Source organism: Tetrao urogallus, assembly GCF_951394365.1.
Source record: "Tetrao urogallus genome assembly, chromosome: 1".
Lineage (NCBI taxonomy): Eukaryota > Metazoa > Chordata > Aves > Galliformes > Phasianidae > Tetrao > Tetrao urogallus.
The window spans coordinates 137,882,510-137,901,008 of NC_136813.1; the positions used below are offsets into that span (position 1 = coordinate 137,882,510).

Below are 18,499 nucleotides of genomic sequence, written 5' to 3' on the forward strand. Positions count from 1 at the left end.
TAATATCTCTGCAGCCTGTTGGGAAGAAGTGTTTGGCTACTCCAAGCTATAGAATTTGTTTTCATTATGGTAATAACTTATAGGCATGCAGAGAACTGAGATTCACGTTTACACATATAGTGATGGACGGGGTATGCACATCATCTTTTCCAGTACATAGAATTCTCTTTGATAATATAAATGGTGTCGTGTCCAAAAGAAACAGCAAAGAGAACAACTTGCATAGCATAGGAATGAGCTATAGCACGAAGGGGAGGGGAGGAGGATGGGAGGAAATCTTGATTCTTTTTCTGTAGGAGTGTTTCTCAGTCAGTAATGAGAGAGTAGAGAGAGGACTGCACTACATATCTCCTTCTTCTCAAGTGAACACATTATATTGATCAGTTACTGAGTCCTTCCTGTTTTTGCCTTGATGAATTTCTTATGCAGTGTTGAAAAGCTTGATGTGGTGGATGGAGAAAGATCCCATCCAAAAGTTTATACAGCTTGGTAATTGAATGAGGTGAGATGTGTAGTTTTAAACCGTCATAACGAACCTCACTTGCCCCATCAGTTCTGTGCTCTAACTGCTGAGTGAATGGAGTTATGACATTCCCCTCACTCCCTGCCTTTCAGCCATCCTCTGACAACACTTTTAATTGCCTCCAAGTCTTGCATGCCAAGTAGACCTATTCTTGAGCATGGACATGAGCCTAGCAACTTGATGGTCTCTGAAGTGGAGAGCTCTAGTATACTGGGGAGGATTTAGTGTTGCTTTGTTTTAAATGCTAGGCCTAGGAAAAAAAATAGAAAAATAGTAAAGCAGAAATCCTGAATGGCATGGATATTTCTCGTATGTGACAAACTAGACTATTTGCTTTCCTTCTACATTGTTTCTTCCACTCATCTTGAGATGACAGTACCTCCCAGGGGACCAGAGGGCAGCACTGGCTTGTTGACTAGGGGTATGAATTTCTGATCTATGACTTAAAAGAACCTTTCCAGATGTTGGAGATCCATTTTCAAAGTTTCTTAAGTACAGATCAATGAAGAACAAAACAGACAAGCTTGGAGACAAGCTTTCCCCAGGGTCTGCCCTGTCTTGGGAGGACTATGCTGGTTGGATTTAACTGGGAAAATGTAAAAGGAGGGATTTTCTTGCATCAAGAGCCTGGGGCCTCTGTTTTGTTTCCCTGTATTGATGTGAGCCTTGAGTCAGCAGAGTGACTCCTGACTTTCATGTGCTTAGATTTTTTGCAGGATCCTATCCAGTGTCTTAAGCACCCTGAACTAGCAAAGCTGCCTTCTTGTTACATACAAGGCTACTACAAAACTTGTTCTAGATCATTGTGAGCTCTTGTGCCACTTGTGGTTGTGTGCAGATTTGTCCTGAAGCAGCACTTTGCCATTGCTATATTCAGTGAATTTGGACAGATCTGAGGCCTCCATCCAGGTAGTTTTGCAGTTTACGGAGCAAAAATGGAGTAGCGTTGAGTGGTGCCTTCTTTGCTGCGTGTGTGTACACACGTGTGTTTTTATTTCCACCTCTTTCTTTGCTTTTTTTTTTTTCTTCCCATTTGGTTCTGCTTTGCATTTTATTTGCAAAGTGTTGTGTTGTTGTGAGTATTGCTCATGCATGTTGAGTTAAGGTTCCCTGAGGAGTCTGTCTGACACTAAAAAATTAAAACAAACTCTTTTGGTTTTTGGACTCTCAAAGCCCTTTATAAGCTGGGGTTTTTGCTCTAGGGGAGTAGGAAGTTGGGAAGGACTAAAATATGGCACTGCTGAGAAACAATTAATAGAAAACTTGCGCTAGTGCCTAACTGCGTGCTGATTACTCCACTCTAAAAGGCAAATGTGTTTTCTGTTTAGGTCACAAGTGAAATGAGCATTTTGAATCTTATTCCAACCTGTCACTTTCTTTTCCACCTTCATGTTTTCCTCTAGCTTTATGTAATATATCCTGTTTTAGTCTTCCTTGACCTGAATTTCATTTCACTTCACAGCTACAGGAAGAGTCACTAACTATTCAGGTTACTTATGGTAACAGCAAGTGAGTTTTCCCAGTATAAGTTTTGATCTACTCTTGCCATGTGCAATTTCTATTAGAGCAGCAGAGGCTTGAGGCCCCCATGCTTGGCTTTCTGGTTGGAGCTGAGCAGTGGGCAGTGCTGAGTGATGTGATTTACACCACACAGTGTGCTCAGTATGCCTCAACTTGCCAGATGGGAGCAGATTGGATGTGGGGCTGGAGCCTGGGCTTGTCTCTTTTCTTTCTGTTTTTTTTTTCCTCTCTCTTTTTGTGCACTGGCTGGTGGAATGTGTTTCCCAAGCCCCCATCTGCAGTCTTGTTTATTTTTCCCTCCTTTGAACCTTTTATTTGTAGAGTAAGATGGAGAACAATGGGGAGCAGTGGTCTGAAACTGAGCAAAGTGAAGGGAAAAACTAGGCTAGACGTCAGAAGCAGTTTCATAACCAGTGGGAATGAATATGGGAGTGTGTGCCCCTGGGAAGAAGCTGAATATTTGTCATTGTATTCAAACTAGGCGGAGAGCCCTATCGGATTCAAACTAGGAGGAGAGCCCTATTAAAATAGAGGCAGGGGAGGCAGAGGGGAAAAGGATTTGCTGGCACTGCTTGGGCCAGACAAGCTCTCACACTCCATCCTGCCTGTTCACTCTGTACAGATTGATGACCTGATTGTGGGCTGTTTCCTATTAGAAAGACTTCAGTATATCACTGTCTTTACTCACATTTACAAGGTCATATGAAGGAGCTCTGTTAGAACCTAGAGCCATGCCTAACTTTTGGGAAAGGATGTCTGGAAGGGCAGATAGCTGAGAAAAAGCCAGTATGATCATTTAAGCTGGGCATTGGCTGACATTTGCAGTGTACAAAACAAGACCTGTGCCAAAGCTGGCCTGAGTGCTGGCTGTGTCTAGAGACCTGCATCTGGTCAAGTTACAGTGCAAAAATTTGTACAGTGCTACTGTTTGGTAGCTGAGCCTTGATAGCTCTATTTAAGGTTTGTTCTTATGAAGTAACTGTTAATAATGAAGCAACTGGAATAATATTACGTGTGATGCTTACCTGTTCCCCTTTGGCACTCTACATTTTTTGCTTGGATTTTGACCAGGCCCTCACTTCCTGTGAGTGGCAAAGCTGCACTATGATGGTAGTTCATCCCGCAGAGCTCCACCTGACCTTGGGTATGATGTAACACCAGAAGACTGAATGTATCTGTTCCTTCTCCTCCTTAGATCTATCCTCTCACTCTCTATGGTATAAGTATGTAATGGAATAAAATGGGAATTGCCCTTGGGTAACTTCAAGCATACAGAATATGCCTTTGCTGTCACAGCTTTATAAATGGATCTGTAAATGACTTGTAAAGGCTATCACCCTATGAGGGGTCTGGCTTCTCTAGGGGCACCCACTGAAGTTGTTGGGCTGTCCTGGCACGAGATCCATTTGGAAGAGCTGTCTGTTCTTTCTGGGAACTAGTGTAGCAAACAGCTGTTCTGAAAGAATTCCATATTGTAGGAGTTAGTTGTCGTCATGCTGGTGTCCGTGCTTTTGTCCATGTGTTACAGTCAGGGACAAGATAGAAGGAAATGTCTAGGCTTCAGACTACTTCCTTCTGTCTTATATCTACCTCTTTCCTGGACCAGCTTGTTCTCTGTGATCTCAAAACATGGTCAAATGTGGTATTTAACAAAGACAACATTCTCCTCAATTGGAACTTAGTTTACCAATTCAGAATATTCTTGCTTAAAAGCTAAAGGACTGCAAGAATTCCAAAGTAGAAATTTTATTTTGTGATTCACAGTTTATGGAACAAGAAAGAAGGTTCAGGGATTTTTATCTTAAGGAGATAAGGCTCTTGCAAAGTATTTATGATAGTGCTAGGTTCAGGATGGCTGTAAGATGCATAAGCAGCATGCTATGCAATACCATCCTTGCATAGCAGCTCAAATGTAAAAACACAGTCTGGTCTGTGATTCAGTGATGCTCCTCAGCTGAGGTAGAGGGGAAATGAACGTGCTTATGTGTTTGGGCCTGAACTAGTTGAATGGAGGGTCAGGAAATACTCTGGTCAGGGTAAAATATGCTTCATTCCTTGCATGAATGGATACTTATATTCACATGTACACAGACTTGAAATCCAATTAGCTCCCTGATTCTTTCACCTGAGCTGTGAAAAAATACGATGGTGCTTTACATCTACTGAAGTAGAAACTCTTGTTTCACATCTAATGGAGAATGTACCCTTGAATGAAGACTTTGGTTTGAATGAATAAGTTTGTTCTTGAGAGATGCTCAGTTTTATTTGTTGTCAGCATTGCAAATTCAGTGTTCATGGTGTTAAAGCCTCTTAGGTCAAAAACCTACATTCATCAATTTACACAGATCTGCTCTTCAGCATAAAAAAGCAACGGATTAGACAACAAGAGGTAGATTTCATAGTTTTAATGCTGATTTGAACAGTCTCCCAGAAAAAGGAAGCACCAAACATTGGATCTCTTTCAGCCAAATCTCATGTTGGATTAGGAACCTGCCTGGATGCTTTGTTTTCAGTATTCGTCATTGAAGGGATATTCTGGATGGTCACGCCACCTGTGGAGAGGTCAGATTGAACAAGTGAGTCTCCTGGGATATCACATCAGTGATGTACTCATGCTGTGCCGAGCAAAGCTCTTATCTCTCCTGAAGAGAGGAAGCCTTAGTGGAAGACCATTCTGTGATTCTGATGCTGCCTGCCCTTAATAATCTTCCCTGCAGAGCTGACAGCACACCTGTGCATTTAAGGAGAGGATAGTGAAGGACTGTTTTTTCAGGTCTATAGATCACATTTCAGATCTAGGTCTAGTTGGTTGTTTCTTCAAGTGGCTCCCATATCCAGACTAAGTCTGGCTGTCCCTGTTCCTCAAAACCCACTAGCTCAGCTGAGGTGCAGATGCGCTGCCAGATTAATAGCACCAGTAGCAGAGTGTAGGAAGAAGTTTTGGGATGACTCCTTTCAGGAAAGAAAGGGAAATTCATGGTTGCATGCAGCAAAGGTAGAGGCACTTCAGGCTCCATCTTAAATGCTGCATTCTCAAGGAAGATGCATGGTCCAAGAACATTATAAAAGGCAAGAGGTAAGTTCTGAGGGTAAAGTGCAGGTGAAAAATAACACTGGTTGTCTGCTAATGGCCAATGTAAGAGAGAGGTAGTTGAGTGAGGAAGTGTGGGTTTTAATGTTTTTTATTTATTTTAGAAGATGGTGCTAAACCACAGGTCCTGGCTTGTCAAACATTTTCCACTAGCAAAACCTAGAATTTTTGAAGAACTCTGTCAGGTGCACCGTGGCAGCTGGTTGCCTTGCCTTACAACAGAGCACAACAAATACTGGCATTTATCCCATACGTGAATCGTTCCAATTTGAGAAGGATACATTTCACAATATTGAATTAACTGACTGGAAGACATCAAGCATTTTGAATTGGTTGCATCAAAACATTTCATTCTGATATTCAGCCAAGATGAATTGTTTACACATTAACAGATTGAGACGACTCAAAAAAAAAAAACCACTTTGTCATGTTTTGGTTTCAGCATAATTTGACAATCTCTCAGCCACCACTGTCATAATATCTAGTTTCCATCTATGGAGCATGCTTTCTACTCAGATCACATATGTTCAAAGATCAGAGTCCTCTTGTGTACCAAAATGATTCACTCAAAGGGGATAAGGTAGCTTGGAATAACTGGTAAGGAAGAATGTCCTCCCAGTCTCTGCTATGGACAAAATAGATTCAGCAGATAGATTAACGAAAATCTTGCCAAAATAATACTTTTAGACTTCTCAAGGGATGAAGAAACCATTTCAGACTAAGACTTTCTGGACTACACCTATCTCTCTTTTTTTTTTTTTTTTTTTTTTTCCTGCTCAGATGTCTAACTTGCTAACTCATTCCAATTAGTGTAATATCCTGTTCCAATGGGCTTACTCACACTATCAGAACAAAAGATTTGCACATGGTAGCTGATAACTGGAAGAGTCACAGGAAAGTTGTATTTTTCCATTTGCTGGTGTTTGAGTTGCAACAGTGGAAGGCTTTCCACAAAGCTAGCTAACCAGAATTTCTTCTATATGGCGGTTTGACCTCCTCAAATACCTATTTCTGAATGAAATAAGGCATCTGTCTAGGCTTGTAAGACATCTGTTGCAGCATCAATTCCAGATGCTTTAGTTCAAGAACATACTACTGGGTAGATATAGGTTTAATTGCTCCTTACATAGCAAAGTTACTTTTCCAATAAGTTATTTAAGTTTAAATTTAAGATTGAGGCCAGACTGTACTGTAGCACTTTCCCCAAACATGGCACTTCTGTGAAACAGAGTTGCCAGTGTCTATCCCATACTTGCTGCTTTCCTTGTCCTCGGTAGCCTCCTGTGACAAAATTTAGTCTAATAAAGCAAAACATCTCATTTGTTAGCTTTAGATTAGTGACCTTGTAAGTTCTCTTCCCATGGGCATTTACCTCCTCTAATTTTGCTTCTGGAAAAGGCTCTTTCTGCACTAGGGTTACTTTTAATGTATATTCTCACTAACAAAAGTTAAATGATGTTCTAACTTAACCTGGCCTTGTAAAATCAAATGATTTCCAATACCAAAACTTTCATAAATATTTGCTAGGCCATTTGTGAGAAGCTTTTTGGAACTAAGTGCTGCTAATTAATTGGAGGCTAATTTAAGTTGCAAGAAACTAAAGCTTCAGAGCACATTGCAGAGCTTAGATGTGAAAGATGAACTCTATTATGATGCTTTTAACTTAGTTAATATTTTCTGTCGTGTTTATCACAGTAAGTGGTTTATTTGTTCCTTTGCAACATTTTCCCTATCTTTTGAGCAACAGTCAACATTTTAGAGGGCTATTGATGCTGCTGTCCTGCTTTTTGTTATTATTAGTGTTTGAGCACAGTGGCAAGATGTAGATAACCCAGCCTAACAAGAGAAATATATCAACATGAATCCTTTTAGTGTTTGGCTACACATTGAGTGCCCTGAAAAAGGGAAAGCATAGTTTGGTCACAGATTGTGAATACACTTAAGCTGAAGGTAAAACTAATGGCCTTTTTCTCCAAAAGAGATCTGGGTCAGCCTGAGCCTTCTAGGGCAGTGCAACCTTCTGGTGGAGATAAACTACTTTTGTATTTTAAGATTTAGATCATAAGCAGCAAGAAATGAATTAGAAAGTGGTCTAGCAAGTCAAACAAGCTTTGTGGCTTTCTCCTTTTTGTACAAGAGGATAGAACTCAACAGGAGAAAAGGAGAGGTGCCTGAAGACTGGAGGAAAGTCAAGATACGGCAAAAAAGGGGCAAGAAGGCGGAGCTGGGAAACTACAGGAGATTCAGCCTCACTTCTGTCCTTGGGAAGGTGATAGAACAACGTATTCTGGATGTCATCTCCAAGCAAGTGGAAGAAGAAAAGGTTAAGAGTAGTAGTTAACGTGGATTTGCCAAGGGGAAATCATGCTTGACTAATCTGGTAGCCTTCTGTGACACTGTGACCAGCTGGGTAGACGAGGGGACAACAGTGGATGTTGTGTACCTTGACTTTAGCAAAGCTTTTGACTCTGTCTCCCATAACATCCTTCTAGGTAAGGTTAGGAAGTATGGGATAGATGAGTGAACTTGAATGCTTGCTGAGCAATGAGAGAAGTTGGGAAGGGGGAGAAGGGCAAGAAAGTATTCCTGTTTGAGTATCAGAGCTGGTATTCACACTGGTGGTTAAAGAAGGTCAATACTACAGCTTGTGACTGACTGAGATAGCCATCACAACACATAGTGATCAAGGAGTTGTAGAGATGGAATAGCCAGAAGCAGACATCATCTTTTAGGTGGGCATTTGAAATTTGAGCTTTCAGCAAGTGTTGCAAGCTTATTTTTGTGAATGATCTGAGACATATTCAGGCTGCATTAAAGAGCTCCTACTTCCGAGTTTTATCATAACACAAGGTTGATTATACAAAAATTAATATTAATAGAAGATTTAAAAAGAAAACACTTCCTCAAAAAAAAAAAACAAAAAACAAGAATGTTTGGTGAGAATTTTGGACTTATTCTGGACTTACATTAAAAGTTCCACATAACGAACATTTTTGTTCAGGGCTTCAATTTCTTTCATCTCTTTCTCAGTGAGAGAGAAATCAAAGATCTATTGGAAGGAAATGTTGAGAATAAGTTACAATTTCTTGTCACAGGTAACATTTAATGTGCTCCAGATTTCAGAAGTACAAGGGACACAGGAAAAAATACTCCCCCTTATTTGGAGTGGATGGAGGGGTCAGGCCAGTTGTTTTCAAGTAGTATGGTTATAAGCCTTTTTGGTATGCCCATATACAGCACCATCCCTTCCTCAGTAATGCTACCCCATAGCTGAGGATAAGTCAGAACAGGCCAGTGATCTCTGTATATTTCCAACCAGCAATTCTTGGGCTACAGATCTACCAAGTGACTTTGTTTCACTTGTGCTGCTCAGTGCAGTAGTGGGTACCAGAATTCTTTCACTGTTCTGCTCTGTTATTACCATACTATAGTGCTATTAAGTGATGGTGTCAAAAAGAATTAAACAGACACTGGTCAAGTTTTCCATCTATGGAAGTAGATGGGAAAACTGCCTTTCATAGGGGCTAAGTCAGAGCAAATGGATTCTTTTCTGTACCATTAGAGTGTGAATTTACCTGAAAGTTCTCTCTGATGCGTTGGGGGTTGAAGCTTTTTGGGATGACCACCACCCCTCGCTGGATGCTGAAACGCAATGCAACCTGCGCTGCTGTCTTACTGTACTTTTTGCCAATGGCATTCAGCACGGGATCCTCCAGTAAAGGAGGGGAGGACACATTTACCCTGGAAGAGAATTGAGGAAAAACATAGTCTTGCTGTTTTTAGTATTAAAACACACAGGCATCTACTCATTCATGGGCAGAATATTGCACCTTTGGACAATTCTGTGAAGGATGGAGGAGAAGCTTTGGTTGTCAAAGGAAACTTCCAATGTCATATCCTAACATAAGCTTATTTTCTACTTTCTCAGTGGAGACTTCCACAGCCTCTTTCTGGCAGAGGAGTCGTATGGAGACCTCCCATACAGGCACCTGGCACTTTTGATGACAACATGCATCAGGAATGTTATAAGTATACATTCACAACTGTAATATTTAGACACTTGAGTTCAAAACTACTCTGAAAAGGCATTTCATGCAGATCCATCAATGGAGATTTATTATTTCTTTCCAGGATGATGGCCCTGCTAGTTGGGAATAACATGGGCACTTACCATGTTTCATCCCTCGAGGTTCCCAATGGGCTGTATCCAACAATAACAATGTCATGTTGCCTGCAAAATTCTAAGAGTTTGGGTTGGGTGAAATAGGGATGGCATTCAACCTACAAAAGTAATACAAAAAGAATGTTTAATCAGTAAGACCAGATATGGAAGTAGATGGTGTCACAGTATTTGTGTTACAGGTTAAAGATGACTTCTTGGCTCTCAGGAAAGGATATAAGTTAATGAATATGGGAATTTGATTACAGTACTAATGATATACTGCTGGGTGATGGATTTTATTTATTTATTTATTTTTGGTGGGCAGCAGATCAACATCTATGATTATAATTTTGTTGTAGGACATTTGTGGCAATAAGTGGGGAGGTGGAGCTGAGGGAGTCTGACTAAGCTGAGAAGGCAACCCACCTGATATGGGTCAGATCATTGGTTCTCTGTTTTATCAGGATGACCAATCTGATGTCATTTTTAGGGTAAGTGTTGGCAGAAGCTGTCCTGTATAGAAAGTTGAGTAGGTATATGCAAAAGGCGAGGTATTTCCACAATAGCTACGATGTCATTATGAGCTCTGCCCTCTCATATTGCAAATACTGTCCCTAATTCCCTTACAGGAAGGGATTTTCTGGAAGTACTCTCTGTCTCTGGGAAAGGAATATCTACAAGGTGACAGAAAAACATCTGTTTGAAAGCAGTCTGGAGCTGGCTGGCACATCTATGGTTTCTGGCTGCCTGACTTAATCTGGATTTAATATTTTTGCCCAGTTTTTCTTGACCCCATGGAGCAGCAGTGCAGTCCTAGGGGCACTCAGTGAACAGCAACTGAATTTTGCAGCCACTGGGAATGTTAGTACCAATGAAGAGTGCTAGAATTTCCTCCTCTTTCAGGCTGCCCTGCCCTATGCCAATTCCAGCCCTCCCGGCTATGTGCTGGGGATAGGAAGTTGGTCCCAGTTGGTCTCTGACCTCTTCTCTGATATTGCTAATGTGGATGCTCATCTGTGCCAGATGAGTCTGAAAAGTTTCCCAGTGACTTCTAGAAAATACAGTGAGCTGCCAAATGCCTGTCAAAGGTATTGGGCATTTGGATGGGTCACTGCCACCTCCCTCAAGCTCTGAGCCCTACTACTGTGATTAACTTGGATATCACCTATCATCTTCATAGGCTCGTTCAGCTCCAATCGGTTGCTTTATTTATTTTTTTTCCCTTTTAATTAATGCTTTTCTCCAACTCTTACTGAAACTCTTACTGGAAAGGCAGAAGAGAGAAAGAAATTACATCTAATGGCTGTTACACGGGAAGATTAGAGTGACCCAGGGTTTCTGATATTTAGGGTTGATATTTTAGGCTTAGTGTCAGCTGAGGTAAGTGTGGCTTCACTGAGGACTAGTTAACCCCAAATGGTTTGTCTTAGGAACTTTTTGGATGCAAAGTAAAGTACATGGCAGAGATTTAACCTGGCTGTGGAGCTTGACATAGAAGTGTGAGTTTTATAATCCCGAAACAGGAACTGAGAAGAGTGGTTGTTCTAGTACCTTCAAGTTTTATCTTGAGCTTACACAGGATGAGTAAAATTTTCAAGCTAAAAAGTGTGACTATATAGAGGGCAACAGCTGTGGCAAAGCATCACCCTGCTGCATAGGCATTGTGTTGCCTCTATCTTCCCTACTGGGCACTGGTACCACAGCAGGCGCTGCCCTTGGCTTCAGGTCATACCTGGTTGCTGACAGGCTTGTGCTTAAGTCCTGGCTTGTTCAGGATCATCTCCAGCTGCCTGCGGTTGAAATTGGATACTCCAATAGACTTTGCCAAGCCTGCGTCTTTACATGCTTCCATAGCCTGCAAAGACAGCAAAGATTAGTGGAGTCTCAAAAGCTGGCTTGATTCCTTGAAGCGTGTGTTTTGGAGGGGTAGAAGCCAGTCCGTTCTTGAAAGTGCAGAAAACTTGCAGCAGCAGAGCTAGCAGCTCTGTTACCATGAAGGCTGGTGCTATCCCACTGTTCTAACCTTTTGTCTCATGTAGACCTGCTTTCCAGACCAAACCCTAATGTTTTGCCATGAAGGTAGAATTTGTTTGGAAAGCAGACAGGTTAATTTGGGAATACAAAGTAGGAGGAAAAGGTGGAAGAAGGGAATTCTACATTTTGTATGTCTCGAATCCTAATAGCTGAAAAAGCTTTACGAATGCCGTATATATGAACACATGCTTCTTCTTTCAACTTTATCTGCTAAGTTGTTAGGAGGAAAGAGGCTCCTTCCCTACAATCTTCCTACAGTCTTCCTGTTTGCTCCCAGAAACTGCTTACAGATGATTTAGGGGCTGTTCAAGGCAGCACAGCTGGTTGCCCCTCCTGCAGGTTTCGTTATTCTTTTCTGTCTCACAGGAGTTGAAAGCAGGGAGGTAAGAGGCACCAGGTATTTGACGACCTCTAGTTGGCCCTATATGCTTTGTATCACTCAGTGACAAGTCAGCAGTCATCTGGAGACGTTTTTCTTGCTGGCACCACGCTGAAAGACTGAAATTATCTGGATTGAGTTTAGCCAGGTTTATTTAGATTGATGCTCTTATTTGCAAGCAGCTGCCGCTACCTATTCTTACCTCAGCCTTCTAGCTTAAAAGAGAGACCTTCTACAATATTTCCTTTACAATAAAGCACCAGCTTAAAGTGTTCAGACAGCTGCTGCCTTGAGCAATTAGTTGTGAAAAAGAGAAATTACATCAGCCCCAGATGGGGAAATAAACAGCTAATATGGGAGTCCTCAGCTCCATGAGATTCTGCCTGGATATCTTCACTGCCAAAAAAGGTCCTGGGCTCTCTTCTACTCTGAACTTTTGCTCAAGATTTCAGCCATTCTCTATGTATCTTCATCTACCAGACCTCAAGTAGAGCTGAACTGGGATGTGACTATCCAGTTCTGGGCAGTGCAAGCTGAAGTGGAATGTGGAATAGCCCATGTTGACTATCTTGGTGTGAACTGTGCTGAATTAGTAATGCTTTTACAGCTCACTTGATGTGGAAGGAACATTGAATATCTTTGGCTCTGAATTAAAGGCTATTTAAGGCTTCAAAAGGCAGGAACGTGAGGAAATTGCCAATCTCACTTTCTGCCTCACCTGAGACCAAATGGCAGTAGGACATCTTAACTAACACACCTCACAAACAATTTTAGAATGCAGTCTTCTGAGGAAATGCTGTTTTCCTGCAGGCTTCTTTAGCAGAATATTCTTATGTTCTCATCCTACAACTAAATTTACAAGGGAGTGAACTTATTTTGATGGCAACTTTTTAAATTAATATAATTATTATTACATTATTATTACTTCTAAATGAGGAGCTTTAGGGAAAAATTTGGTTTACGTTAATGGAAAAACATTTCCTTTTTTGAGGAAGATCCAGTTGCTTACTCCTTCAGGGCTTCAACTTTCTGCTGCTGTAAAGGTCTGATTAAAAAGGAGAGGCAATGGGGGGGGAGGGGCGGTGCGGGGGAGAAAACACTGCAGGTATATCAACTTGTAAATGTGTGCTCTCTGAAAGAAGCACAGACATCAAATGCTGTAATAATATTTTGTTTTGTTATAAAAATAATTAAATGATGAAAAGAAGCACTGTTTCTAGAAACAGGAGTCAAATTTATCCATGAAGCTAGTAGAACTTGATCCATTTGTTCTGTCAGTATGTCTCAGCTCTGCTTATGAAGACCACAAGTAAAGCTGAGAATGAGGATCTGTTGTGGTTGTTTTTTTTTTTTTTTTTTTTTTTTTTTTTTTTTTGCTGTTTGTTAAGCATATATAGATATTGTGTTTGCTTACCTCCCACGTGGCACATAAATTTGTCTCATGGTAGATAAATTTTCCATTTTCATCTCTTGGGTAGATTGCATCTCCAGGCTGAAAAGTAAAAATAGATTTCTTTTTTTATTAAAAAAAAAAAAGGGGGGGGGGGAGGGGGGAAGAGGAAAAAAGAAAAACTTTCACTCCTCAGAGCAAAGATTTTTTTTTTTTCCAGTCTTTCTACCAGCAAACATACAAAAATAAGTACACTCGAAAGCTTTCTGAAACACCCGAAGTTCAACAGGTCATTCATGCTGGGCTTACCACATCCTCCACTGCGAGACAGTCCTTGGATACACTTCTGGACTGTCACATGAATGCATGCTTAGGAACTCCAGGATGGCCTTATTTTTCAATAAACTTTTGACCCTTACAGTAAGGCAAACAAAGAATGAATATGCTTCCAAAGAGCTAAGTTAGAGTGCCAGTCTGTATTCCTTCCCCTTTCTTTCTGTCCCTCCTTTCTTCTCAGCCTTCCTCTGATCCTGTTTTTTTTGTCCTGGGTGCCTGAGAAGAACACCATCTCAGTCCAGCTCCAGCTGGAGTGATCATTTCCAAAATTTACTACTTTACTATTTTATTTACTATTATAACAATCTAAGTGCACAGCTATTGTACATGCTGCACATTTTTAAGTGCATTAACTGCATTTCCTAGGGCACTCCTTGTAACTCTTCCTGTCTCTGTGCTCCACAAGCAAGACTTCAGGGATGAGTTATGAACTGATACCTCACGATATGAGCTTTCTTTTACTTCCTGCAGTTAATATTGCAGGCAATGCATTAACATCACCCTCTCTTTTGTCTGAATGTAATTCCACTTTTTTTTTTTTTTTTTTTTTTTTTTGTGAAAGCCCTTCAGTGATGTTTAACATTTGGTCTGACTGCAATGTGCTACATTTCTAAAGACTGAATGCAAGCTGTTGGAATGATAATTCCTTATGAAAGGGATTCTTGAGTTCAAATTCAAGGCATTTCATAGGACAAATGAGCCTAGGGAAAACACAGACTTAGATTACAGGCACCAAATTACAATCACGAGCATGTCTTCTTCAGATGTGCTGGCTTTCCTCAATGAATTCCCTGAAGAGGACCTATTGCCTTTGTTGCTGTGGTTTGCTGGAAAAACAACTAGCCTAGAAAGAAGCAGGTGGTTATTGAAAATATTTTTCTACCAGAAAGAAAACTAATTGTCATTGTAATTTGAAACGGAGAGAATTTATTTACAAAACCACACTGATGTATTTTGGAACAAACCATTTATCCCCATGATATTCTAACAAGCTATTCAGAGGCTATGAGCTCAGGGCACACAGGCACAGCGTATGGATTTCATGGAGTTCTGGAGATAGCTCTGTTTCAATCCATTAAATTCTGTTCAATGTTTCTTCTTTTATAGTAGTCAATGTTACATTACGTATAGGAGTGAGCAATTACACTAGTTCAGACATGCAGCATTTTTTTCTATTTCTATTCCTTGTGTTCTAAAAAGCCAACAAAGCTGGGATAAAGGTAGCTTGAAGATTGAGTTTGGTGCCAGCTACTCTGAATTTTCACAAGGATAAATTCTTGCTTCTGCTTCCAGGGATTTACACAAGGTTTCTGCTCAGTAGTCTCCAGGCAGTACTTCCTCTGTCAAGCTATGTTTTTTTTAAGCAAGCAAGTCCCTGAATGACAGAACTGACAGTAAATGGATGGGGAGGGATAACATGCTGACAGTGTTTTGCAGGTAACATGATGGTGGTTGCTAAGTCTTTGAAGTCTCTCAGCAGTTTAGCACATTTCTCACCTTGAATTCTTATGGACTATAAACACCAGTCATTGGCACAAATGTTCATCTTCTCTTGCAGTTGTCTTGGAGACAGACACACAGCTTAGACTGAATACAAGGTGGTTTTCTACCATGTTGTTATGTGAGCATTGAAACAGTTGGGACAACACTACACAGCCACTGCTGCTATGCAGTGCTGCAGCGCTCACTTAGTTCTCAAACTCAGGGACACCCCAAAAGCTACCAGACAATTTGCATATTTAAAGCACAGCAGTTGGTAACAACTGAGAGGGAAAACCTCCTCCCATGGTAATAATTTCCTCACCAACACAAATGTAGGGAGACAGGTCTGCACCTCCCATCACCTTCTCAAAATGTACTTTGACACATGCGCTTTCTCAAGAAGGCGATCTAACAAATTGTAAATGCATATTGTGCAAACAGAAGGCCATAAAAAGTCAAGTAGCAAGGCTATTAATCTGTTTTGATTTGTTATTTTAAAATCACAAAAAGATACTTAAAGTGAGCTTGCTCAATTTAAGGCTAAAATATCTCTTTTTCTGGTAGCTGGGAGGGATCTAGAGATTGTTTAGTGTGTGGGTACCTGCTTACTAACCATCTGACTAGAGGCATCTGAAAAACCTCCCAGTGGATACAAGCCGCTGAGGGAGAGGGCATGTGATGACCTGGAGAAAGCCTGTGAGTGCTGGAGTGCGCCCAGAGAAGGGCAACAAAGCTGTGAGGGGTCTGGAGCACAAGTCTTATGGGGAGCAGCTGAGGGAACTGGGGTTGTTCAAGTCCGGAGAAGGGGACACAAGGGAGACTTCATTGCTCTCTACAGTGACCTGAAAGGAAGTTGTGGTGAGGTGGGGGTCAGCCTCCTCTCCCAGGTAGTGGGAGGTAACAGCTTTAAGTGTGCCAGTGGAGGTTCAGGTTGGAGATTAGGAAAAATTTCTCAGAAGGAGTGGTGATGCATTGGAACAGGCTGCCCAGGGAGGCGGTGGAGTCACCATACCTCAAGGTTTTCAAGAACTGTGTGGGACATGGTTTCATAGGGAAATGTTAGTGGTAGGTGGAGGGTTGGACTAGATGATCTTAGAGGTCTTTTCCAGTCTTAATGATTCTATGGTATCTGTCTTACCACGGAAGAGGGGCTAAGCACCACCGCTGGGCTAAGGGGAGGAAAGACAGAAGTCCTGAATGGAGAATCCCTATAAAGGGGAGAACAAAAAGAAAAGGGAGACTCAGGCTAAAGTTAATAGTTCAGTGATTAATGTTTTCCCAGATACCATTCTTGGTGTACTTACAAGTACTGGCATAGTGGGGCTTTCTTCCTATGAGTGGTACTCTCAGCAAATAAATTCCTTTCTACCTGAAAGTCCCTGTGAGAACTTGCACCAGTTGGCTGTGTCGAGGCATTTTCCTTTCTGATTTCAGAATGGGACTATGAGTTTTGGCTCAAGTTCTTCACTGATTCCAAGGAGAAAGTAGTTTTGTTAGAAGGCATTTAAGGAGACAGATAAGTGTCAGCTTTTGCAGAGCGGGAAAGAGAAGGAGTCTATTAGCATGTTATACCTATGCAGTCCTCAGCAAAGGCAAGTGTCGTGTTTGGGATGGGTGTATTTTGTGAGGGAGGTAGCAAAAAAAAGGAAACATCTGGCATACGAAAACGTGCATTTTTTAAGCAGAAGGTGACTTCTTTTTTAATCTCCCTTCAAAAGGGGCACGAGTAAATCTGGGACTGCTACTCTTTTAATAGCAGAGCTTGTTGATACAAGCCTCATGGAGTCAGATGTACGTTACTTTAAAGCCAGCTGTCTATATCTTTATGTTGTGAGACAATGACCTTCACTATGTGGGAGAGTGAACTACTAGAGAATACAAACACAAGAAAGGGGAAGCAGGAAATTGCAAGTGGTGGGAAATTTTTAAAAATGCACCCAAAAGGATTCCATACGTGGGACTGGATAAATAAAGTTTTGATATGTAAGTCCAATACTGATGTGGAGGTCTTAACAGGAAAAAGGATTTACAGGTCCAAGGTGATTGCTCCATTGCTAAATTGCTTCCTATCTCGTGCTTCTGGCAGTTTGGAATCTGTGGTACAATATGATTTTAGTAATTAATTTCCTTGCAAAAAAAAGGTATGGCCAATTTAGCACTTTAACACCCCCACAGAAACAATTAGGTAGGTAATTTCCTGGCCTTAGTATCTTTAAGAAAAAGGACTTACTTGGTTAAAAAAATCTCTAAAAGTTTTTTGAATCTCAATTTTCTAATTTCAGTACACTTAATTTACCTTCATATCATGTACTTGCACGTGAAAATTTTAGAGCAAATTGTCTGTGAAACCAGAAAGTTCAAGGAGACTTACAAGAGCTGGTTGCAGGGGAGGCATACAACTCTGATGTGAGTTCCTCACTTTCAAGGGTTTTGTGACTGCAGGAAGAAGTTGCCAAGAGCCAGCAGAATGAAGAAATACGACGCTTTAACTTTTTAGACATTTGAGAGCAAGAAATAGACAACCCTTATTTGAGGTTAACTGTCACCTACTCAAGCTGTCTGAGAGGAGCACTACATTTAAGTAGATTAAGATCACAGCTATGATTTGATCATTGGTTTTAGTGCTCCTGAGGCTGTTCTATTTTCGAGATAGAGTAAGGGACATCAGCTCTTGCCCCAGCTTCTCTTTCCCCACTCTCTGCTCCTGGCTCCTCATGGCTTTGTACAATACCTGTGTTACTTCACCTAAAGTAGTTCTTCAGCATAATTAGTCTTCTACCTAAGTTAGGAGTCCTGTCCTTTCAGTGGAGAGACTTGATGATACAGCTGTTAGTAATGAATCTCACACACCTGTAAATCCCTCTGTGTGGGTAAAGCAGAGAAATATGTGCAGGCGCTGTATAAAGAACATCATCTTGCATAAGTGCTATTTTCAATGTGGACTGGAAGCTACAAGAATGATGCTAGACGGAAACCTTGGTTCAAGCCAAACGCGTACTTTGTAGGGCAATTTTTCTTTTTACCTTGAAAGCCATTGGCAGCTCAATAATGTAGAGGTCGACATAATCCAGCTGCAGGATCTTCAGGGTTTTCTCCAATGTGGGACGTACCAGCTCTGGTGGATGGCAGGTGTTCCACAGCTGGGGAAACAAGCACAGACTCTGTTTAGGGTGTCATGAGTGACAGCGAGCATCCTCCAGCCAATTCCCTCCATCTCATACACTCTTGTACTTCTGACAGAGCTCATTATACACAGTACAAAGATACCATGGTCTACATTGCTGCAAGAAAAATGCAAGGGGCTTTATCCCATATTACTCCACAGGAATTTGTAGAAGTTAAGACAGGAATCCTTGCCCAGGACTGTCTGTGTGCTGACCCAGTAAAGCTACCAAATACCTGCTTGTTACAAGACAGGTTATTCAGAGTTGTGTTTATTGCAAACTCTTGCTCAATGAACTTAGGCAGATTCCTTTTGTTTTATGAGCTTTCCAAGCATATGCTTTCACTGGAAAACTTTGTTCCCACAAGAAATCTGTGGTCAGGTTTATGCTTGAAGGCTGAAGCTCAGATCATGTGAG

The 18,499-nt window shown here is 41.1% G+C and overlaps 1 protein-coding gene across 2 annotated transcripts in view; it reads right to left on the reverse strand.

The window, feature by feature from the left end:
- Nucleotides 1-4,553: 4,553 nt before the first annotated feature.
- Nucleotides 4,554-18,499, reverse strand: part of AKR1D1 (aldo-keto reductase family 1 member D1) — a gene marked incomplete at both ends in the record, with an annotated part of 33,428 nt that continues 19,482 nt past the window's right edge. The window contains 7 exons of one of the 2 annotated variants that reach the window (XM_079549173.1): nt 4,554-4,596; nt 8,102-8,184; nt 8,711-8,876; nt 9,307-9,416; nt 11,030-11,152; nt 13,125-13,202; nt 17,942-18,058. In XM_079549173.1, the coding sequence (XP_079405299.1) occupies nt 4,554-4,596; nt 8,102-8,184; nt 8,711-8,876; nt 9,307-9,416; nt 11,030-11,152; nt 13,125-13,202; nt 17,942-18,058 (720 nt within the window). The remainder of the gene's footprint in view (nt 4,597-8,101; nt 8,185-8,710; nt 8,877-9,306; nt 9,417-11,029; nt 11,153-13,124; nt 13,203-17,941; nt 18,059-18,499) is intronic. The other variant, XM_079549174.1, reaches the window with a different exon arrangement.